Source organism: Lagenorhynchus albirostris, chromosome 7, assembly GCF_949774975.1.
Source record: "Lagenorhynchus albirostris chromosome 7, mLagAlb1.1, whole genome shotgun sequence".
NCBI classification, from domain to species: domain Eukaryota; kingdom Metazoa; phylum Chordata; class Mammalia; order Artiodactyla; family Delphinidae; genus Lagenorhynchus; species Lagenorhynchus albirostris.
In genome coordinates this window covers 107428564-107453561 of record NC_083101.1, presented here as the reverse complement: position 1 = coordinate 107453561, position 24998 = coordinate 107428564, and the positions used below count along the sequence as shown (strand labels likewise).

The window sequence follows — 24998 nt, the reverse complement described above, 5'->3', positions numbered from 1 at the left end:
GTGAGCGGATCAGCAAAGGGGCCTCAGTGGCTCAGGGCTGCCTTGCAAAGGGCAGCAGTGAACCTCCCAGCAAAGACCTCAGAGGGAGGAGGAGAAGGGGAAGAGGAATACAGATAAATTTATTAGTTAAATACTGATTTTACAGCCATTTCACCTTAAGACAACGTTAGCAGGTTTGTGGATTAAGGAAGGTATATGAAGGCGGCTTTCTTAGAAGAAAGCGATGTAAATGATTAAAACAGAACCTGGGTTTAAAGATACTCTCTGCTACCGCCAGGAGGATTTGGGCTGGGGGCTGGGTGTTTGGAGTAGCACAGAGGAAGGCCAGTCAGCTACATTCTGTTGGCAGCCAGGACACGGAAGGAAGCGTCTTCGTGAGCCCAGGGCCACGGGCAGCGACAGCAACGTGGAGAGGCGGCCGATTCCCAGCCCGTGAGAGTGGGAGGGCACCCCGCCCCCGGCCGCCCGCCCGGTGTCTTCTCATCACTCGTCGTCTTTCTTCCATGAGTTGTATAGTGTTGGTTTGAAATTATGTTGAGAAGCCCCTAGCATTTGGCCTCCTGGACAAAAGACTGCTGCTGGAGAAAGTACGTGGGTGCAGGAGCTGCGCCCCTCGGATGCCCTCGGTTGTCAGTCCCGGCAACAGACGCGTCTCCGCGGAACCACGGCGCATGCGCAAATTCCAGGCTGACAACCCCGCCCCGCGCAGCGCAGCTCCAGGCCCGGCGATGGTGTCCACTAGACATCCTCTCCAGAAAGATCTCAAGTCTTGGATGAATGCTAGTCAAACTTGCTTCAGCACCAGAACCGTTTTTGTTCTTACTCAGGACCCCCCTGAGCGTGATGGGGTGGAAGAAGGATTTGGGGACGTGTTCAGGCTGCGGGCAGAGCTGAATCACCGAGAGCAGTGGAGGGGCGCTTATTTTCAGAGGCCTCGGGGATGAAGCGAAGGAGCGATTTTAGCCGCGGAAGGAACTTGCGTGGGAGGCAAAGTTGCCAGATTGCGAGTTTGCCGAAGCCACTCTGCGGTGGGAGAAGCGGCCCCTCCTCCATCTCCCCACGGAGCATCCGGTAACACTGGCCCTACCCCGTGTTTCTGGAGTCAAGATTCGGTATGAGGGATGCAGGTGTGCCGAGCCGGAAGGGGAGTGTTGGGCGAGGGCAGGACCCGCCGAGGGGCCAAGGCGTCCAAACACACGTCCATCAGATACCCTGATTCAGGCTGGAGCAGGGGCCCCGGCACCCTGCCCTCGGATCCCCCGTGCCGGGAACACCATGCAAAAACCACCATTTCGGGCCACAGCGGTGGAAAGACAAGGGAGAAGGACATCTCGTCTCTTGTCAGGGGTGGTGAGGCAGAAAATGAGAAAGAGTCTGCAACTCCGTGGAAGGGGCTTAAGTGTGATCTGGCGAAGGGTGGGGGCTCTTCCAGATCAGAGTCTGCGCTCTCTCCAGTCCCCCACCTGCAAAGCTATCCAATAAAATCCAGCGCCCGCTCCCCTAACCAAATCATTGACTTCAAGTTTCTTCCCAGTTGTTGTCTGGAGTCATTCCCAGACAGAGCAGGCCGGCCCCCGGGAGCCCAGAGCCTCATCTCTGCTGTCCTCCGAGTCCCAAGTCCATGCAGGAATCCAAGGAGGGAAGGAGGTGACATTATGCAGTGATTATGTCCCCGTGACTGTCAGCCAAGGCCAGGCTGTTCCAAGGGTCCTGCTTGGAGCTGGCCTGCGGTGACTGGTTGACAGAAGACGCATAACCTTGCGGAGAGAGCTTCAGGGCCGAGAGGACTGGGTGGATGGAGGACCCGTGGCCGGACATCGCGCTGACCGAGAACGTCTGAAAGCGAGAAGTAGTAAGATGCGGTCAATGGGATCCCTCCTGGGGCTCAGGAGGGGGTCTGGGCTGGAGAGGGGAGCCCCATTCCACAGCTGTGCCCAGGCTGGCTCCCACCCCAGGAAGGGGACGAGAGGACAGGGCCAAAGGAGAAGGGCAGGAGAGGCAGCGGGCAGCACTCTGTTTCCCTGACCCCTGTGTGCTATGGGATTCAGGGGGTCTGCGTGACTCGTCAGCTGCTTCTGAGCACTGACCCAGTAGCTTCGTGACTATTCTGGTTTCTCAGAAGCCTCTGACGGTCACACGAGGCATTTTCTACAGTCTTTTCACCATCAATCTCCACTTTCAGAAGGAAGCCATCCCCCCGCCCCCCCTCCCTGCCCAGAAGGGGCTCCTGGCTCTCCTGGCCCCAGGGCACCAGCTTCTCTTCACCCTGACGGCAGAAGGCTCCTTAGGACTCGCCCGCCTCAAGTACAGGCGGAGAAGAGATCAGAGTTAGTGGGAGACCGTGACCAAGCTTGGGGGCATCCTGATCCCGGATGGGGGAACCACACAGGGAAGGGGCTAGAGGAGCAGGATTGCCATTGTATCTGACAGAGGGAAACGAGGGTCCTGCTGGCCCGTCTTCTGGACACACATGTGAAGCTGGACCCGCAGCCAACCCTCGTGACAATGGCCTCCTGCCTGTGACCTCCTCACCAACCCCAGCCCGCCCGCCCTGCCCTCTGCAGCTTCTACACCTTTGCCCACGCCAGGAGGGGCCTCCTCCTCCCCTTCCTCCTGTTAACATCTACCCACCCTCAGGGCCAAGGTCAAGCCACCCTTACTTAGGAGACAGGCTGGCCTAGAGAGCCCCGCTCCGCCTCCCACACAGCGGCCGCTCTGATTCCGGTTGTAGCAATGCTGCGCCAGCACGCGGGTCCTGGCACAGAGGAACTGCTGAACGCGTGCATCGCGGTCGTGTGTCCAAATCGCCGTAGCTTGATCAGATGTGCTGAAACATATCCTCGTGCAGACAGCCCCTCGCCTCGGGCGGGAGCCTGGCCGCCTGGAGTCTACCCCCCAACGAGCAGTACCTGCGACAGGGAGCTGCCGTGCCCATAATGGGATGAGAGCCCAGGCTCTGTCTTGATGGGACGCATCTCTTCCGCGCTGCTGCTGGAAGCGCTGGTGGTGGGAGGGAGGCTCTCACTGCCCGAGGGACCTGGAACAAGGCAGAGTCAGGACACCCAGCCCAGGGGCAGGGACAAATGGATGGCGGCCCTTGGAGACAGCCAGGGCAGATCCGCACTAACAGCTTGTCTACATTTGCTGGGGAGAGAAGCAGGGTCCTTCCATCAGTGCAGGGCAACGGTTCTCACAATGAAGCAGAAGTAGCAGAATTTCAAGGGAACTTTTTCAGATGACAGGCTCACCACCGCTTATCCCAAACGCTTGGGGCTACGTGTGTCTCAGGATTCAAACTTTTGGATTTTAAAAAGGACAAAGACTGAGTATTAACAGAATACCTGCAGCGGGGTCTGGGGCAACACCCCGTAATTAAATACATTAATAGTTCTACAGCAAAACATGGGAATATTCGCACATGGGATAACTGAAGACTGTAACTAGCCTGTGTCAGTTCAGATAACATTTTACTGCCAAATCTAGCTCCCTGGATTTGGAATTTCGGATAGGGGATTGTACACCTGAACCGACGCCTGCTCCCGCTGGGACCCCACCATGTAAAGAGATGAAGTTCCCCAGGGGAAGGTGCTGTTTGTATAAACAATGTGGAAGCAGGGAGAAAGGCCGAGGACCTGGTGTGAGCCAGTGAACGCTCTGCTAAGACGTGACTGCCAGAAGGAGCGAGCCACTGTCGAATCTGGAAAAGGAGAACTTTGGTCATGTTCTCAGCAGTGGAACGGGGAAACTTATCTGACTTTGTCAGGCCTTAGATTGGAAGATAAACTTTCCATCATATCAGCCGACTTAATTTCTCCACAACTGCCACATTTTCCAGTGAAATCTTTAATTTGACAGCGGTACTGAGGAGGGAGTGCTCTTGGTAGGGGACCCGAGTAGTCCTCATTCTGAAATCTAGAAATTGAGAAGGCAGAGTATATATTGAACAGAATATGGGCCCTGAAGTGAAAACTCTTGGGTTTAAATTCCAGCTCTACCCATTCACAGCTGTGTGACCCTTGTGATGTCACTGCCCTCTCTGAGCCTCAGCTTGCTCATTAGTAAAATGGAGATCATAAATGGGGTCTCATGGGGGTCTGTAAAGATCAATGAGATAATATTTGTGAAGGAGCTTGGCAAGGTACAGAGTACTACATGATGTTAATTATACACTGGCTTACAAATTAATGTTACAAATCAATCTGAACATGACTCACAGGACCCTGCCTTCCTGCACCCCACTTAGCCCAAAGCAAATTGAAAGAACTTGAGTTCCTGAGTGGCTGGAGCACCAAAGATGGAGGGACCGACTCATGTTCCTTTTTCCTCCAGGCCCTCAACCGGTCCAGCTGGACCTCTGCAGTCTTTGCAGCTGGCAAAAACCAGGCCACAACATGAGTTGAGCCTGCTTTAAAACCTCCCAATATGTTCCACGGTGATGTTACTTTTGCACTGGGTTATGCATTCTGTCCTGAACGGCCGGGGATGGACGATGCTATCATTACACCCTGGTAGCCTGGGCTGGCCCACCTGAGCATACACGATGCTCACACACTCTGAGAGCTACTGAGTTATTCATATAATTACACATCGATCTTTTTCTCACCTGCTGGTGTCTTCGATTTGTTAAGGTTCTTGGGCTTCCGTTTTCTGGTTTGAATCCCCTCTTTCCGCATCGCAAGAGGCCTGGGGACCTAGGGGGTCACAAGTCAATATACGTGGTTTTCCATTTGTACCTGACCCGTGACATTATTTACACACACACACACACACACACACAAATACACAACGAGAAGGCCAGATCTATGCAATTCCTCTACAAACCTTGGGGCTGAGACTGAGTGAATCAGGCCTGGAACTCCTGCTGAGCAAGAAATCAATTCTACCAAAAAAAAAAACGTGTTGAGCATGTCTATTCCATGCTGGGTATTATACTAAACTCTAGAGAAACAAAGACCTAAAGACACAGTCCCTTCTCTCCAGAGGTTCACAGTTGGGAAAGACAGACAGATAGAAGATAATCAGATTCATAGGTGATGAGGGAAAATAGAAAAGAAACACTGAACTGTGTCCCGGGCTGGGGGAGGGAAAGTGGCACATGGGCACATCAAGGCAGGCCTCCCTGAGGAGGTGATGCCTGGGTTGTAGGAGACTGTCAAGTCGATGAGGGGCAGACATTTCAAGCAGCAAGAACAGTACGTGCCAAAGCCGCTAACTGATCAGCCACACTGGGACACTGTGCGAGTGAAGAGGGGGTGCTATTAATAGCTATGCCAAGATCATGGGCACGCCCTGAGGCGGCCTGGAGAGTGGGGATGTAAAGTCACTCTACACGGAGCAGCTCTGCACCGTGCTGAGCCTGGCTGGGGCAAGTGGTGGTTTCCATGGGTGTCGGGAGCAGCGGGGACAATGGTGGAGAGACTGCCCTGTGGCCAGTGCCTGAGTCCTTTATGACAGCACTTTAGGGCGTCTGAATTCTCCTAAAGAAGCAGTGACTGTCGGGCATCACACTCCTGAGCCATTCAAGATGCCTAAACAAGTGTCGGGGGCAGGCCTGCAGGGTCATCTTTCTACTATTTTAAAATAGTGTGCCTGCCCCACATCTGGCTTCTTTCAGGCCTGGCCAACCAAATTGTTTAGCCCCTGGTCTGTGCTAGTGTCCCATATGGGACTAACAGAGGCCACACCGCAAATACAGAAGGACAAGTGATGACCACGTCGGAGATGTGAACATGGAATTGTTAAGAAAGAAGTGCAGGGAATTCCCTGGCGGTCCAGTGGTTAGAACTCTGCACTCTCACTGCTGAGGGCCCGGGTTCAATCCCTGGTCAGGGAACTAAGATCCCACAAGCCGCGCATGGTGCGGCCAAAAAAAGAGAGAAGTGCAGTAGCATACGTGAACTCGAACTGCCTTCTAGTCAACTGAGAGTCAGATGAGACAGCACTCCCACTCGTGGAGGAAAGTATCCTCCCCTCCCCGCCCTGCCTCCCCCTACCACCCCTGCCCCCGCGCCCACCTCTTGAAGACCATCCTGACTTCAGAAGAATCCTGTCCTCATGTTTATCCCCACCCACCTCAGTACTTTTTAAAAAAAATTGTCATAAAATGCACATCACATAAAATTTACCATCTTAAGCATTATCAAGTGTGCAGTTCAGTAGTGTCAAGTATACTCGCATTAATGGATAAAGTCACCTGTGACAGTATGGTGTAAAGAAAGGGAATGCTTTCTAAAAAGACTTCGCAGATTTTCATTGTGAATTTTAAGTGGCAATTTTGAATTTCGGCTGCCAGTGCCAACCTCAAACCTGTAATTCTTAACATAGACGTTAAGATTGTACTCGTAATTATGCTCAGATAAATGTTAATTGATTTTCCTAACTTGGTGTCAGTTTCTAAGGATAAGTCTCCTCTTAGATGCCATAATTAAATGTGTTTAGAGCTGATGATAAATTTCTTAATCTTAATTATTCTGGGAGTATTGTCCTAGAGACATTATGTTCTTATGAAAATTCCAAATACCAAAAATGCCACAGGGTAGTTTGACATAGCATAGTGATGGTGGGGAGAAGAAATGCATGTGACTGAGAGAGTCACTAATTCAGTGTTTCTTAAAACTTTTGTTTGTTTGTTTGTGGTACGCGGGCCTCTCACTGTTGTGGCCTCTCCCGTTGCGGAGCACAGGCTCCGGACGCACAGGCTCAGTGGCCATGGCTCACGGGCCTAGCCGCTCCGCGGCATGTGGGATCTTCCTGGACCGGGGCACGAACCCGTGTCCCCTGCATCGGCTGGCAGACTCTCAACTACTGCGCCATCAGAGAAGCCCCCTTAAAATTTTTTTTCATCAAGCCCACCCCCAAAGACTTTTAAACTTTTTTTTTTTTAAATAGTGCCCCAATGAATTTTTTTGGCCGTGCCACACGGCTTGTGGGATCTTAGTTCCCCAACCAGGGACTGAACCCGAGCCCTCGCCAGTGAAAGCATGGAGTCCTAACCACTGGACCGCCAGGGAATTCCCCCAATGAATTTTAATATCATAGATATGCTGTATATGTATTATATCTGCTTTATACATGAAAAGACTAGGGGTTTTTTTGGTCCTACTTAGGGGTGACACCACCCCCATTTGAGAATGTGCATGCTAATATATCTTTTTTAAAAGGAGAGGGGACCTAGTGATAGACATTTGCACTGGTAGATGTATCTCTATGTGTGTCCAAATCTTGAAGCAGTATTTTTTTCTACCAGCGTCACTAGAAAATAGAAGAACTTTGTTTTCTGCCAGTCACCATCTTTTAACAGCTGTGCTTTATACCCTTCCCACCATAGGCATCAGACAGATCATTTCCCACTGGCTTTGGAGGTCTTGCCAGATTCTTACTTGATTTATAAATGTACCATAAATAGAATCATTCAGGTTCCTTCTCATCTATAAAAATCAATTAAAATCCTAGGTGAATGAATTTATTTTAATTAAAGTTTTTCATCATAACACGTTGATAAATGGCATTGAAATTTTACTGATGCGTCGACTGTCATATTCAAGTAGGCTGCTTGCAGGAACTGATAGAACTATTGGTTGATTTAAAATGTAACACAGATGCCAAAGTTTTAGTGTACATTATTACCTAGACTACTGAATTATCTTTGTAAAAATTTCCTCAGATGCTATGTACAGGTGCCATGTAAAATTGGCTAATGTGCATTTCTATGAGAATTCTGGTAAACTGCCTTGCTATGATTTTTCATGTAAAGTATGTCCTCTAGTATTGATGCAGAGTATCTATTCACCAGTCTACTGAAACCTAGTGGTTTAAAATATGATTATTAAGAAATAAGTTTTTGGGCTTCCCTGGTGGCGCAGTGGTTGAGAGTCCGCCTGCCGATGCAGGGGACACGGGTTTGTGCCCCGGTCCGGGAAGATCCCACATGCCGTGGAGCAGCTAGACCTGTGAGCCATGGCCGCTGAGCCTGCGCGTCCAGTGCCTGTGCTCCGCAACGGGAGAGGCCACAACAGTGACAGGCCCGCGTACCGCAAAAAAAAAAAAGCAATAAGTTTTTAAGAAGACTTTATTTAAGTGGGATCTAGAAGATGTGATAAGTACTTTTGACTTCAAAATAATGAATTTATAATTGGTCTCTGTCTAAAAACTTGAATTGCAGTGGATTTGTACCTAAACACAATCTTATGCGTAATTGTATGAAATTTGGTGTGGATCAGAAAGGCTTTCCCTCCCCACTTTTTTTCCTTCTATTTAACTGTGGGCTATTAGCAGCCATATCAAATCCAATCATTTTCATTTTCCAATGCACCTATAATCCTTTTATCCTTATTCTAAGATTATCATTTCACCTCTTAATGAATTGAAAAAATGGTGAGGATACTTTACAAATTCACTCAATCACTGTCAATTTAGTAACTCTTTTTTTTTTTAAAATAAATTTATTTATTTATTTATTTTTGGCTGCTTTGTGTCTTTGTTGCTGCGCACGGGCTTTCTCTAGTTGCGGCGAGCGGGGGCTACTCTGTTGCGGTGTGCGGGCTTCTCATTGCAGTGGCTTCTCTTGTTGCGGAGCACGGGCTCTAGGCACACGGGCTTCAGTAGTTGTGGCACACGGGCTGTAGAGCATACGCTCAGTAGTTGTGGCACACAGGCTTAATTGCTCCACGGCATGTGGGATCTTCCCGGACCAGGGCTCGAACCCATGTCCCCTGCATTGGCAGGCAGATTCTTAACCACTGTGCCACCGGGGAAGTGCCCCAATTTAGTAACTCTTAATAACCTTAGTTAAAGTAAAAGCTCAACTGCTTGTGCCTACTACAGAGCCGTTGAGGAGACGTGGCAACAGATCTGCTCAGTCCTTTGCTTTGCAGACTTTATCTAGAGGGACCAGTCAATATCTTATTAAACTATGATATGATTAGAATGGTTATGGTTGTATTATTGCAGATCTGGGAACTATGCATTAAATGTGTCTAATGAATTTGGGGTGCTACAAAGTTATCAAATATAACTGAGCTGTTTCATTTCAGGGAATTTCCAGTCAGTGTAACCATTTTTAAATATTTTAGGATGAAAATAGTTTAAACCATTTTTTTAAGCTTGAAATCCTGAAGGCTGTGCTTCAAGTTGACTTAGAGGTAAACCTATTGGGGAAATAAGTGACCCACTTACAGACTGAAGGCCTCAATCACTTCAGAAAGATGTTCTACATTTTCTGGCATCCTAAGAATAAGATTTTATCTCTGTAACTACACCTCATTTCCATTCTAGTTAGGACTAATGGATCCTCGTGTGGCAAAGAGCTGAAGAATGGAGAAAACTGGATAGCTGATAATCCAGATAGTTCTTAGCACTCTGAACAACCCCAAGTACAGCCATCCAAGCCAGTAACTACATTGCTGCATTATTTCTTTGTGAAATTTGCTTCTTGTCTGTACCCTTGAAATTGAATAACATTTCATGAGACTCCTTAAAAAAAAAGTATACTTGCATTGCTATGAACCATCACCACCATCCATCTCCAGAACACTTTTCATCTTGCAGAACTGAACTCTGCTCATTAACTGGTCACTCCTCATTTCCCCGTCCCCTCAGCCCTTGGCAACCACTATTCTACTTTCTGTCTTTAAGAATTTGACTCCTCTGGGACCTCATGTAAGTGGAATCACACTGTGTTTGCCCTTTTGTGACTGGCTTCTTTCATTTAGCACCATGTCCTCGAGGTCTATGCATGTTGTAGCCTGTGTCAGAACTTCCTTCCTTTTTTTTTTTTTTTTTTTTTTGCGGTACGCGGGCCTCTCACTGTCGTGGCCTCTCCCGTTGGGACGCGCAGGCTCAGCGGCCATGGCTCACGGGCCCAGCCGCTCCGCGGCGTGTGGGATCTTCCCGGACCGGGGCACGAACCCGTGTCCCCTGCATCGGCAGGTGGACTCTCAACCACTGCGCCACCAGGGAAGCCCAGAACTTCCTTCCTTTTGAAGGCTGAATAATATCCCATCGTATGTGTAGACCACATTTTGCTTATCCATCCATCCATCAGTGGACACATGGGTTGCTTCCACCTTCTGGCTATTGCGAATAATGCTGCTGTGAACATGAGCATACAGATGTTTGTTCGAGATTCTGCTTTCAATTCTTTTTGGATCTATACCAGAAATAGATTGCTGTATCATATAGTAATTCTATTTCTAATTTTTTACAGACACAATCCTTTTAATACCTACATAATATTCCTCTATCAGTTCCTTTTATCGTTCCCCTATTGAAGAACAATAGTTTCTTTAACCATTTTCCTCCCAAAGGTTTTTTTCCTCCATTTTCATTATTACAATGATTCAACAAGTATCCTCGTATACACTTCTTACAAAAGTTGACCCTTGAACAACATGGGTTTGAACTGCATGGGTCCACTTAAATGTGGATTTTTTTTCCATAGTAAATACTACAGCACTACATGATCCGTGGTTGGTTGACTCTGCACATGTGGAACCACAGGTAAGGAGAAATCATGTACACGTAGGGCAGACTATAGGTTAGAAATGGATTTTTGAGTGCAGAAGGTCGGCACCCCCAACCCCTGCATTGTTCAAGGGTCCATATGTTTTCTTATGAGTATTCTTAACTATATTTTTAGACTTTTTTTTTTTTTGGCTGTGTTGGCTCTTTGCTGCTGTGCGTGGGCTTTCTCTATTTTTAGACACTTTTAAGCTCATTATAACAAGAAAACATGAAAAGATGCATGAGATTAAGTTAATAACAACCCCTCCCATCTTACTACTATCAATCCTCTGCCCATGAGGCAATTGGAATAACAGCCTGTTTCTTACATTTTAAAAAGTTCTCAAACATGTGTGCACATGTACATATCTATATACATATGTATGTGTATTCATCCGTCCAAAAGTGTTCAATGTATATATAAGCAACTACATATAAATTATGTTCTCCCTCTTTCTTTATAAAACTGGAACCATGCTATGTACAGTGTTCTGCACGGACTTCGTTTTTAAGCACTATGTAATGGAGATTGTTCCAAATTAGAACATAAAGAGCTTTGGTAATTCCCTGGCGGTCCAGTGGTTAAGACTCTGCACTTTCACTGCCAAGGACCCGAGTTCGATCCCTGGTTGGGGAACTAAGATCCCACAAGCCGTGTGGCCAGAAAAAAAAGAGGCTTGTAGAAGCTCTCTGTATTCTGGAAATATTAATCCTTTTTCTCATGTATGTGTATATTGGTTTTACTTTCTTGGGGTATCTTTTTCCATACACTAATATGAAATGTTATACAATCAAATATATCTAATTTTTCTTTTATGGCTTAAGAGTTTTGAAAACTTGCTGAAGAAAACGTCTCCTCCCACCCTTAAGGTTACATAAATACTCCCCCTCTACATTTTCTTCTAGCATTTTTATTGTCTCTATTTAAAGATGTTTTACGTTTCATATGTTTAATACATCCAAGTTTGTTTTTGCTTTTGGTAGGAGGTAGAGGTCAAGTTTTCTTTTTGTTTTCCAGATTATGTCAATACAGTCATTCTTAAAAAGCTATCCCTTATCCATTGAATTGTTACCTTTGTTATATATCAAACTACCACACATATAGACTATTTTTTAGTCTCTTCAACTGTGAAATGGGAATTAGACTTATGTAACATTAAAGATGGAAATGATGTTCCATAGCAATGTCTCTGTTATGGTCTGAATGTCTGTGTCCCTCTCAAATTCATATGTGCACAAACCTAACATGCAAGGTGATGGTATTAGGAAGTGGGGCCTTTGGGAGGTGATGAGGTCATGAGGGTGGAGCCTTCATGAATGGGATTAGTGCCCTTATAAAAGAGACCCCCACAGTGCTCCTTTGCCCCTTCCACCAAGCGAGGACACAGTGAGAGAAGTCTGCCACTGGACAGGGGTCCTCCCTCAACCCTGCTGGCCTCTGATCTCGGAGCTCCAGCCTCTAGAACCATGGAGGTTAATTGCTATTGATTAAGCCGCCCAGTCTATGGTATTGCTATAGCAACCCTAACGCACTATGACAGTCTCTAAGTTCCCTTCCAGATCTACATTTCTTTGTTAAGAAGGAGAAAATGAATTATGATCTGCAGGGAGGAAGAGGGGTGAGACCCGAGCGGTGGAGGAAAGCGCGGGACACGGTCGGGGGACCCTTACGCCGTGGAGCTTCATGTAGAGGCCGCAGGCGTTGCACACGGGCTCGCCCTCGGCGTTGCGGCGCCACAGAGTGGTGGTGGTAGTCTGGCAGTTCGCGCAGGAGAGGCCCACTCGGCGGGAGGCGGACTGCAACACAGGAGACAGACCCTTCAGGTCCAAGGACAAGGACACGGCAGGTGCCGCAGCATCTCGCTTCACCGGCAGCAAGTGTGGGGCGCGGCTGTGTGAGAGTCTCAGACCAGCCACCGCACCGGATGCTCAGATGCCGCGTCCCTAAGCCTCTCCTGGGGGCGTGGGAGCAAAAGGGCTGTGCTGCAGGGGATGGCAGATCCTGGTCATAACTGCGGCGTCAGCAACATTATCAGTCACTCGCGTCAGGGAAAAGCCCAGCAAGCCCTGCACACTGTAGGCAGAAAAGCTTCTCCCCAAAGTAGAACGAATCCGGGCCTCAGGGGCCGGGAGTGAGCGGGGGTGAGGAATTACTGTGTCCGAGTGTCTTCAAAGACTGACCTCAAGAAAGGGAAGCACGAGGGTTTATCCCCTCTGTTCTTCTTTCCCTAATATCTGTGGAAAGCTAGTTCAAATTGGTCAAAATCAAATTTTAGTAGAAAAGACCAGGAAACTAGGAGACAAAAACTTGGTTCCAACTCTTCCCCAGCCACAGGGCCCAGCGTGCCCCACATAATCTCCCTGGTCTTTGGGTTTATCAACGGATCAACTGAAAACAGGGTACGTCACAACACAAAAAGGATGACTTAGCCTTCCTTGTGGAGTTGATGTGAACATAGGCGATACACCAGGCAACGCTGGGTCGGGGAGCAGGAAGTCTGGACTCTGGTCCCTGAGGGGAGACTCAGTGTCTAAGTGGCCATGGGCAAGGCCATTAGCTTTTCTGAGCCTCACTGTTCATTTCTGCATAATTAAGGGGTTGAACTAAATGGCCTGGACCATCCTCGTAGCTCAAGCCAACTCTGAAGGTGTAAGAAATTACTATTTGCCACTCATCCAGCCCTTAAACCTGCACCTTCTCTGAAACATGACTTGAAGCCCCAAACTCAAAACCAGGAATTTCCCACCAAGGCCGAGCCCTGAACCCAGGAGCTGACAGAAGGAGAGAAGCCTGGCTGCTGGGTGCACGGCACTGGCTTACCAGGCGGCGCTGGGGCTTGATGAGGGGCCGGTTGATGCCGTTCATCTTGTGGTAGAGGCCGCAGGCGTTGCACAGGTAGTGTCCCGTCCCATCCCGCCGCCACAGCGGGGTGGACATGGCCCCGCAGTTGACACACTCTCTGCCTTCCGAGAAGTCGTCAAACATATCTACTGGGTGGGAAACAATACAGAGGATTAGTTCTCTGTTTATGCCAGAAATCTCACAGCGGAGAATCTAGACACTAAGGAAATAATGCCCTCTCCTTGCAAGGAGTGGAAGACGGATCGCTTTGGGCTGCCTGGCTTTTCCTCGCTCGGCCCTAAGCCTTGGGAACCGGCTCAGAGGGCTGTTCTAGCAAGCGGACCTTACCCACGGCATCCCAGACACAGCAGGCTCTCCCTGGTCACGAGAAAGGGAACAGAGTGCGGCAGAGACCACGAGCGCCTGGATTTCTCTCTTCAGAGCCTGGCGGGGGCGGGGTTTCACCTAACACTGAGTTCCACTCAAGACCTTCTTTCTCTCTTTTTTCCCTTTCAAAATTGAGATTCCATTTCCTTTTCAATAAAAATATAATAAATATTTACTTCGGGAAAATTAAATGCTGGAATGTGTAAAAAAATATAGGAATCATACATAATCCTGTAACTCAAAGATCACCATGTTATTAACATCTTGTTCCGTTAGATCCTTTGCAACGTTTTATATATTGACATAGTTTTGGCTACTTGAGGTCAAGCTGTATCATTTTGAGCCCGTTTTTTCACTTCATACCAAAGCATTTTCCCACATTAGAAATTCTTTATAAACGTATTTTAGTGTATATTATCCCATGCTAGGACTGCACCATCCTTTATTCTCATTGGACTTCTACTTAGCCAGTTTCTGACTTTTGTAGACACCGCTCATTTTGAAAACTAATCTTAGCATTTCTGCTTATTCCTTAGGATACTCCCCTAGATGCAGAATTACTGAGCCAGAGGGACTATCTTTTTCTGAAAGTTCTTGAAATTTTCAAACTTTCCTGCAGAAAAAGGCTGTAACTCATTTTTCTCATTTCAATGTATCTGTATGATATGCTGTGTCATAGCTTGACATTTTTCTTGCTTATTGGAACATAAAATAAAGGTGCATATTATGAGCAATGGTGTTTTAGAGTGGAACCCGTCCACAGGAACGTGGCCATCCCTGCCATTTCCCTGCACTCACTCACAGGCCCCTCCCTCCCCATCACCTTTGTCTTCCATGTCTATAGAATTTAACAATTGACTCATCTCACTCGTGGCCATTTCAGTCATCCTGCTGAGACAGGCTGGGCCAGTTTCCTTATTCCTTGTGATCTACATAAAGTCTGGCTCAGAACTTCCAGAAGTCTCTCTGACTCCATGTATACAAAATGCTTCCTATTTTGAACATTTTTGTATCCTTTCTAAATTTTCTGTCCCTAAATACAGCCACCCTGGTGTTCAGATTGTTCTTGTCCCACTACCAGAGGCAAAAGTGGATTTTTCTCTAGTTCAGGGGGGAGACTTGGGGAGGAGGGTAAGAGCTCTCCCTCCATCAGCCTAGCCCCTTACCCTGGGGTTTAAGGCCACACATTCTGCTAGTTCTGTGGCCTCGCTACCTGCTCTGAGGGAACTCAGGCTGGGGAAGAGGATGGTGGAGGCCCTCCCCTCAACTCTGGGTACACAAACAGTCATTTGCACCTGCAAACAAGTAACTATGAGTAAACAGTGTGCAGGTGTGAGGGGCTGTTTGCTCAGGCCGGGGAGCTGAGCACACATCGGTCACAAGAGAGGCTATTTTTGCACCTGGGTCACACTGAGAACCCTCCAGCAAGGTCACCTGCCTTGAGAGCCGCACATGACACGATGACTCCTGTTCCCGGCTTGCTTCCCCAAACCCGGGGGGAGGCGTGGAGTGAACAACCTGCATGTCACCCTCCACCTGCCCTTGCCCGGCGGCCCTGCTCCCTCGGCTCAGCCTTCCAGTGAGGGGACTGGAAAGGCCAGGGGAGCTCACACAAGGCCCTCAGACCAAGGAGGGGTGCTGGCAATGTCCTCATTTTGTAGAGTGTTTGCAATCAACACTAGATGGCGCTACAGCCCCTAAATTGATCCTCTGCATTCCTGTCTAAATCACGACGGAGGGCTTTTCACATCACCTTTCCAGTCCAAACAGAGCACAACCCAATTAGTCTATTTTTTTTTTAACAATGAAAAAATTTAAACATATTAAAAAGTGGCCCAAATAGGAAAATGAGCGCTTATTTAATCACCATCCAGCTTCCAACAATTTGTGGCCAATCTTGTCTCAGGTACACCTCCTCCACCCACTTTCCCCCATCCTGATTTCTTTTGAAGAAAATCCCAGACATTCTGTCATTTCACTCATAAATATTTCAGAACGTGCCTCTCACCGATGAAGATTCACACTCTTTTCCTTTTAAAGATAAGCAAACCAACCTCTTTCCTATGTTCCAGTTCATCTAAAGAAGGCTGCACAGGGAGAGGGTCTTTCTCCATCCATTCCGCTTTTCTGGAGGGGAGATTCCCTTTTCTCTTCATATTTATTGTTTTACACCCAGGACAGGATCTCAGCCCAGGAGCCTCCCTAGCAGTCCTGGTCTCTCTACTGGTTACTGGCCTGACTACCTTGAGAACCCAGCACCGAGGCTCGCCTTAGAAATGCCTTCTTGCCACACAGAATGGGTTACACAGTCAAGCAACCATTTTACAGGCTGGGGGAAGGCACTGGAGGTTGGCAAGTGTGTATTTGTCACCGACAAATACTTACTGAGCATCTGCTCTTTCAGCACTCTGATAGATGTCACAGGAGCTCAGAATGCTAATGACCTGGTTGGGCAGATCGGGTCAGAGTATCAATAAGGAGTAAATATTACTGAATTCATTTGGGCCACATATCTTAAACAAGGTGGGCATTACGGGGGCAGAGACTTCTTGCCTAGGGTAGGAAGTGCAGTCCCAGATTGAAGAGTCAGGTGTTACAACAGCAGCCAAAGGAAGGATGGGGAGGTGAAGGCCGTGCTTCCTAAAAGCATCCCTCAGGTGCACCACGTCTCCTTACAACCCACCACACCTCCAAATGGGCAAAGTTTCCATATCTTCTACCAGAAAATCTTGCCATCCAACCCACTCAATGGAACGTTACATAATTGTAAATGATGATGACAAAGACAACCTAACAATAAAGAAAAATGCCTACCTCCCATGTTAAATGAAAAATGCATCACGCAAAACACCAAATACACTGTGATGGCAGCTGAGACTACCAGGAAGGGGCTTCTATTAGGCTAATCAAATTGTACAGACTTTTCATTTTTTTAAATTTTTTTTATTTTTTAAATTTACTCAATTATTTTTGGCTGCGTTGGGTCTTCGTTGCAGTGCACGGGTTTCTCATTGCGGTGGCTTCTCTTGTTGCGGAGCACAGGCTCTAGGCACGTGGGCTTCAGTAGTTGTGGCATGTGGGCTCAGTAGTTGTGGCGCATGGGCTTAGTTGCTCCGCAGCATGTGGGATCTTCCCGGACCAGGGCTCGAACCCGTATCCCCTGCTTTGGCAGGTGGATTCTTAACCACTGTGCCACCAGGGAAGTCCCTGGACTTTTCATTTTTTAAAACACCGTTCTGTAATGTTATAATTGCTTACTTTTTAAAATGTGAAAAAAAAATAAGAATGAAACAAAAAAAAATTTTGATCACCTCAAGCAGCTCCCAGTACACTCTGGGGGAAGGGACTGTTTTGCTCTCTTACATCTGACACATACATATATTTCCCCCCTTGAACTGAAGAAGGGAGAGAAAGAGGTTCAAACCCTGCTGTTTAGCACCCACTCTGGGGGAAGTGGGAGGTGACAGGCTGGGAGCCCCAAACCGGCACCATCATCTGACGGTGTGAACCTTGCTAATAACCACTTCATCAGACATGCACTGGGTGGAACTTCCCGAGGGCAAGTGGGCAGCAGCCTGATTTCTAATAAGGAAGGGCACAGCCATGGCCTTGAATTACGAAAGCCCCACCCACCCAGTGCTGGGCATCACGGGAATTGGACCAACCACTTAGAAGGCAGTGGGAATCCAGCTCTCGGAAGTGGGTCAGCTTTACCCCACATTCAGAGGAAAGACTGGTAATAATAGTTGTAAAGTACTTTGTAAATAAGAGGAAAAACTCACAACAATGGTTGTTAAGTGCTTTGCAAACACCAAATGAGATAACAATGATAGGTTATTGTCAGGGTTGGAGGGTTTGGGACGGAGTAGGGACAACCAGGGAGAACCTTGGTGCCTGGATATTGGGGGAGGGACAGATAAAAGAGCCAGGAGATTTGGGAATCTGACCTTTTCTCAGAATTGTAAATTGTCTATCACTCTCAGACTTGGTCCAGTTTGAGACTTGTGGGCAGGGAATGAACTTGCAGGCAGGTTGACTGGTCTCGGGGCTCTGCTCATGGGAAATATTAATTCATGATCATTTTAGCAACCAAAAGGAGAAAATGAATTGTGCCCTCACCCCAAGAATGGGGGTCTAACTCCTCACTTCCATCCATGCCCCACTTAAAAAAACTCTTTTTAAAGAGGGGAACAAACCCAGCCTGATTTCTTCGGCATCTAATTTAGTACCGATAGTCCTAGGAACTAAGGCAGACTACTCCCATCCAAGTGCCTGAAAGAAAAATGGGGGCCAGGAGGTTGAAGGATCCCACCCTGACTTCCCCACGGAGAGCTGACGCAATCACGGGTAGGGACCTGACCTCTCATGCCCGGCTTCATCCATCTCGGGGAACCCACCCACAGGCCAGCAGGCGAGTCAGGGCTGGGAGGAAGAACGCCAGGAGAGGAAAGAGGGGAGGTGGAGGGGAGGAGGGAGAGGACTCAGAGGCCGGGATAGCGGTTGGCAACACCCACTGGGCGCGGCCCCAAAGCTGGTTTGTCTCCCGACTGCTGGAGAGAGAGCTCAGGCTGAGGGATGGGGCCATGCGCGTGCCAGCCGCTGGGTCAGAGCCACAGAGCCTGGCTCTGCGCTGAGCTCCACCACAGGGGTGTCCGTCACACCCTCCCTCTTTGGCGGGGCTTCCACTTGCTAGGGGAGCTGGGTCTTGAGCCCGAGCCCGGGTGGGAGAGACCCTCCTCTCCCTCACCCCTCAGGTGCTGAGTCCATCTGGTTTCTGGTGGGGAGCCCAAACATTTGCCGTGTGTGTCTGCTCTACCTGCCTCTGTAGCACGTGCTGGACATAGAGGTATACTAGGTAAAGTTGGGGCAAAAATCTCTGCCCAAAGTTGTTTCCGTCTAGCTGGGGATGCACAACTCAAAGCAAATAATTACATAAAATGTGACAAACTGCAATGACGCCTGGACTGCATCACTACCCGGCCCCCCCCTCCCCCCAGCAGCACATCCTCAGCCATCCTAGATCTCTCTTCGATCTGCGGAGGGAAGACACACAAACACAACGGAAATTACCCATGCCCAGGGTAGCGACTCAGTGCTGCAAATTAAGGCCGGCAAAGAGAGGGGAGGGGCCGCCCCGGAGACCTCCCGGAGCCAAAGGGGCTTCAGGAACAAAGTCCCCAGCCCCACCCAGACGTCCCATGCTGAACCCCAGCCCCGAGTCCCATCCAAAGTTCAGCAGAGATTGTGCCTGGATTTCCTGACAGGCCCGGCTCTGTCCCAGGGGCTGGCGCCTGGTGAGAAGCAAACAAACCCGGAGGTTTTGGGGCAGCTCCTGAGGCTTCAGAATTCTGGGCTTCGTCAGGCCCAGCCTGTGACAGGCTGCTGCGGCGGGGAGGGCGGACACAGCTCAGGCAACGTCCGGCTGGCGGGATTAGAGCACCTACTTTGGAAGCTCCTGCCGAATAGAAGCGGTTCCTGCTGGGCTGGGCTGGAGCTGCCCTGCGGAGCCGGAGCCGGGGGCCCTGCCTCTGAGTGCCCAGAACAAAACGCTGGGGTTCACAGAAAGCATCCACTACATCCCGACCTGATCCACGAGGGGCAGACAGCTTTAGACACTTACAAACAAGGAAGCTGAGTATAATCTATATGAAACATTTAGCACACTACATTTCTGGATAGCCACGGAATAATATGAGAGACCTTTAAACTTTTCTCCGGGTGAATACTGTAATTGTACTGGAAATAGATTTCCACCACAACCTCCAACACACACACACAGAAACACACACACACACACACCTCCAGCATTTACCTAGGACCCTGGCTTCAGGCTTGAGGTGAGAGTTAAAGAATGAGTCAGGTTAAAAAAAAAAAAATCACAAAGAAGCAAGGACATTCTGAAAGGAAGGAACAAAAGCACCAAAAACAGGGAGGGATGGAGAGAGAGAGAGAGAGAGAAAGAGGGAGAGAGAAAGAGATAGAGAGGGAGGGAGGGAGGGAGGGAGAGAGAGAGAGGAAGGAAGGAAGGAAGGAAGGAAGGAAGGAAGGATGGAAGGAGGAAAGAAAGAAAGAAAGAGAAAGAAAGGGAGAGAGAGGAAGGGAGGGAGGAAGGAAGGGAGAAAGAGAGAAAGAGAAAGAGAAAGAGAAAAGGGGAGGGAGGGAAAGAAAGAAGAGGTTGAAGAACAACTCTTGCTATGACAGACTGGAGGAAAATATTTACAGCATATTCCCAAGAGTTAATACCCCCTAATAAGCTAAGAAAAATTACACATCACACAGAGAAACATGAGGAGAAGACTTCACTGGGCAGCCAATGCCTGTCACTGAAGGAGCTGTGGGAAGAGCCAAGCCTCTATCTTTCCATTCTGTGGACCACCTGCTCCTCCCTTGAAGATCTACAGGCTCCCAAGTATCTACCTTCACTCCTACCTGGTCTGTGTGCACAGTAGGGGCAGAGTGGGAGGGAGGCCCGGAAAGAGGAATGTCACTGGGGTTCAGAGAAGTTAGGTCTTGCCCAGGAAATAGAGCAGCTGGGATTTCAACCCAGACTGACTGGGCAGCCTCTTAACCGTGGGCCCAGAGTCCCACCAGCTCCTGCCGGCAGATAGATGGCTTGACCATCCTGTCAGGGACTCAATTCTCTTCCCAGCAGCAGACAGTATCAACGCGAAACAGTTCGAAAATCAGTAAGTGAAAGACAGTCTAGGGTCGCAACATGGCATGTTAGTGGCGAGGACCACAGGAAGTCCAGGACGCAGGTATGCCCTGTTTACCCAGCTCACCTGATAACAGAAGCGTCTCAGGGCATGTGTGTTTCAGTGCTCTCCAGCGCATCAGCTCGGGAAATGCCTCCTAGCCTGCATCTTTGTGGCCTTCAAGAATCCCCACATGGGCTTCCCTGGTGGCGCAGTGGCTGAGAATCTGCCTGCCAATGCAGGGGACACGGGTTCGAGCCCTGGTCTGGGAGGGTCCCACATGCCGCGGAGCAACTAGGCCCGTGAGCCACAACTGCTGAGCCTGCGCGTCTGGAGCCTGTGCTCCGCAACAAGAGAGGCTGCAACAGTGAGGCCCACATACCGTGATGAAGAGCGGCCCCCGCTCGCCGCAACTAGAGAAAGCCCTCGCACAGAAACGAAGACCCAACACAGCAAAAATAAATAAATAAATAAACAAATTCCTACCCCCAACAACAACAACAAAAAGAATCCCCACATGTAGGGATATAATTACAGTGTAAAAATTTCCCCATGACAGATGGGTCAGTCACCGGCCCAGGAGAAATTTCTCGGTGCTTTAGAATTCCCAGTTGACCCTCAGTGACCATGACGCCCTGAGCCTCCTGCATTGTGCAAAGTTAAGCCCATGATGGATACAGACTGCCACGCGGCTATTTAGAATTCTGTGGTGTTAGGTTCTGAGAATGTGACTTCGTTTGCCAGATCTGGAAGTTAAACACCCGAAGACTCCCAGGAGAGGGTCACTGTGGCCCTTCCCACCTGTGATCCACGGGCTGGGAGACCGTCTTCAAAGTAGGCAAATGAACTGAGCAGGAAACACTCAAAGATTGTGTTGTGTTGTAATTTCTATTGTAAAACTCTTGCTAACGTCGATAGTTTGTCCTTCTAACAATAAGTGTTTTTACGAACACTGTTTTGCCCAGTGGTCTCCTCGTCCTCTGTGGGCTCCCTCCTGTCCATTTCTACCCAGTGGATGAGCTGCCTGGAGTCTTCCCCGAGGGGCCTGGGGAAGAACCCTGCGGGACGTTGAGTGAAGACTAGCCAGGGTCTCTCTATAGACTGCTGCGTTCAGCAGACACCCTGTCCTGTAGCCTCCACCCTCTTAAACCCGGGACCACCGGCTCTCCTCCTTTCTAACACCCCTCGGGCTGGCTTGGATGCCACACACCTCATCATCCAGAATGGCACGCTTCTGAGGGAAAGGTGCTTAATACCAATTATTCTGGGACAAGAGGCTTAAAATCAGACGTATGGCCACTTGCGGCCGAACTCCAGGTATGAGACCTACCACCCTGACACGCTTACTCCCCCGTGGTCCCCTGCACACTCGTTTCTCCCCAGTGCCACCACCTCCCAGGCAGGGTGCATGCAGAATGCAAGGAAAGGGGTGCCGAAAACCGCTCTAAATGCTGGGTTCTCTAGTTGGTCACTGACATCTCCCAGCTCCCTGGGTTCAGGCTGGGTTCAGCCTTCGGCTCGGTTACAGCCACGGGATCCCTGAGTGGCCACCAGCCATTGAAAATGTTTGCTACTTCCCGGACTCTGGGTACCGAGCCCAAACCCTACCCTTCCTTTTCTGGGCCTGGTAAGTTCTGAACAGCCCCTCATCCTGGTCGCCCTGTGATGGCTCTAAGGCTTCTGGGAGGGCAAGCACGCAGTCTCGAAAAACTAGAAGAGGTGTTTGGGTGACTCCGTGGACGTGCAGTGGAAGAAACCAAGGTCCAGAGATGGTGAGTCACTCACTTAAGCTTCTAGAACATTTCGTGACCTGATCTTTGCCCTGCGAGCACCACGCTGCTCTCAGGCTGGGTCACTCCATCTGCAGTGCTCAGCACACAGCAGAAACTCAGTGCATTTTGACCGATCGGATTTCAACAGATCAGCATCCTAAAGCCTCTAACAAGGCAGCAGGAGGATGGTGTCAATCTGAAGGCTCTGCCCCTGGCCTGCCTGCCTGGCCACTAAGATGCATGTTCCTGGACAAACATCATAATTCGGCTGACAGAATATGTGTACATATAATTATATATACAGATGGATGGATGTGGAAGAGTGCTCCGTGATGCATTAAAAACCAGCCCACACTTGCTAGTGATAAAACTGATCTAATAATTCATTAGTATACATCAAAAGGACCCCATCACCACCACACAGAGAGACAGAGGAAGAGAGAAATATTTATTTTTAAGATGTTCATGGCAGGGCTTCCCTGGTGGCACAGTGGTTAAGAATCCGCCTGCCAATGCAGGGGACACAGGTTTGAGCCCTGGTCCGGGAAGATCCCACATGACATGGAGCAACTAAGCCCATGCGCCACAACTACGGAGCCTGTGCTCTAGAGCCCGCGAGCCACAACTACTGAGCCTGCGTGCCACAACTACTGAAGCCCACGTGCCTAGAGCCTGTGCTCCCCAACAAGAGAAGCCACTGCAATGAGAAGCCCGCGCACCGCAATGAAGAGTGGCCCCCGCTCGCCTGCACGCAGCAACGAAGAGCCAATGCAGCCAAAAAATAAAATGTAAATAAAATAAATAACTTTATTTAAAAAAAAAAAAGATGTTCATGGCAAAACACTGGAAACAACCCAAATCTCCACTGATAGGGGAATGAGTAAGAAAACTAAGCTGCAGTAAAAAAAAATATGAAAATTTGAGTTGATTTTTAAAATGACAATTACATGGACTATGTTTAGATTTTCTCTTCCTATAACACAGCTCAAATTCATTAAATCAGCAGCTAATTAAATAAGCATCTCTGTATTTGGGGAACAGGGCTAGAGGCAGAGGGAACAGCAATGCAAAAGCCCTGAGCTCGGGGGAAATGGATGGTTAAAAATAATATCATGTACCGTGAAAGAAGCTGGTCACAAAAGACCACTGAATGTGTGGTTCCATTCATACGAAATGCCCAGAATGGGCAAATACACAGGGACAGAAAGTCGGTTAGCGGTTGCCAGGGGCTGGGGGAGAGGGAATGGGAGTGACTGTTTATAGGTTCAGGGTTCTTCTTGGAGCGATGAAAATGTTCTCAAGTTGATTGTGAGACGGATGCACAACTCTGTGAATATACTAAAATCCACTGAATTGCACACTTTAAATGAGTGAACTTTACAGAATGTAAATTACATATTACTTGCATAATGCATATTAATAAGGCTGTTACAAAATAACTAATACCATTTTTTTCCACATATACCAGTGTGTATCTGTGAATCCCAAACACTAATACAATTTTTAATTTACTTTTCAAAAGCATCTCTGCCTAGGAGTCGAGGGATTAGAGAGATGTCTACTTCATTTCTTCAGTTTCCCATGATCCTCTCATTCCAGTGACAAAGTGTCTTCTCCACTGTGGGCCCAGGTGCCTCCCCTCCCACAAAGGCGGCCCTCTCTGGGCTCAGGTATCCACTATGGCACAGACTGTTCTTCCCACCCCACAGAGGGAAAGACGAGGGTCCTTTCCACAGGGGGCACGACCAGAAAGTGTGGGGACGTATGACAAGCTAATGAGAAGCTGCCTGCCCATCTTGCTGTGGACAAAGTCCGGCACTGCTTCTGGCTCCTTGGAGTCCAGGCCTCCTGCCAGCCTGCCTCAGTTACCTAATTGTGCCCTGGGAGGGGGGTGTGGGGAAACAAGCAGGCAGATATTGATGGAGAGCAGGACATGGTACTGCCTGGGGCTAGGGAGATGGGCAACATGACAATATCTCAGGAAGAGTATAAACACTTGCACACTTGATCTAGAAATTCCACTTCCAGGAATTTATCCTGCAGATGCACTGGCGCTTGCGTAAAATGGCTGACGTATGGGGATACTCAATGTGGCATTCGTTTCCGCAGTGGCAGAGGACTGGGAAAACAACTTATATGTTCATCAATATGGAACTACTGTCAACTCAGGGTGCACTGTGTAGCCATAAAGAATGAAAATCTTTTACACACTGATATGGAATTCTTTCCAAAATATACTGTGAAATATTAGAAGGTACAGAACAGGGCATATGACACTCTCTTAAAAAAGAAGAGGTAGGCATCTATACACAGATTTATTTGTATGCACAGTAAAAATACCTCTAGGAGGATAGACAAGAAACTGATAATAATGACTTGCTTCCAGGGAGACTGTAACCTGGTAGCTCAGGGATACTGTTCACTGTATGTTCTTGTGAACATTTTGAATACTGAACTATGCTAATTTACTTCCTAATTACAATAAATAATTCTTTTATAGGTTAAATAAAGTAATGAAGTAAATGAACATGCCCTGACTAGCATCGTCACTGTTTCATGCAGTAATAGGTTTCATTTAGAGCAGGGAAGTTTCCCTTTTTTGATTTCCCACAAGAGCATCTTATCTCCCACCATTTTCCAAGCGGGTTCTCAGTCTAACCGACCCGCTGTCATCTCTCAGAGCACCCTGGTTCCTGTCCCAAGGGGCCCCCGGCCTTGCCTTCTCGGCAGGCTTAGGCCCCAGACCCCAGCGGATCTGGCTTGGCTTCTAACGCTCAGTTACACCCATGCACATCGCTTGTT

The 24998-nt window shown here is 48.6% G+C and overlaps 1 protein-coding gene across 2 annotated transcripts in view; it reads right to left on the bottom strand.

Annotated features, from left to right (window-relative positions):
• Positions 1–1653: 1653 nt before the first annotated feature.
• Positions 1654–24998, bottom strand: part of GATA4 (GATA binding protein 4) — a 47692-nt gene continuing 24347 nt past the window's right edge. The window contains exons 2-6 of one of the 2 annotated variants that reach the window (XM_060153618.1): positions 13322–13491; positions 12172–12297; positions 4604–4691; positions 2910–3037; positions 1654–1836 (exon numbers count right to left, since the gene is read on the bottom strand). In XM_060153618.1, the coding sequence (XP_060009601.1) occupies positions 1654–1836; positions 2910–3037; positions 4604–4691; positions 12172–12297; positions 13322–13491 (695 nt within the window). The remainder of the gene's footprint in view (positions 1837–2909; positions 3038–4603; positions 4692–12171; positions 12298–13321; positions 13492–24998) is intronic. The other variant, XM_060153617.1, reaches the window with a different exon arrangement.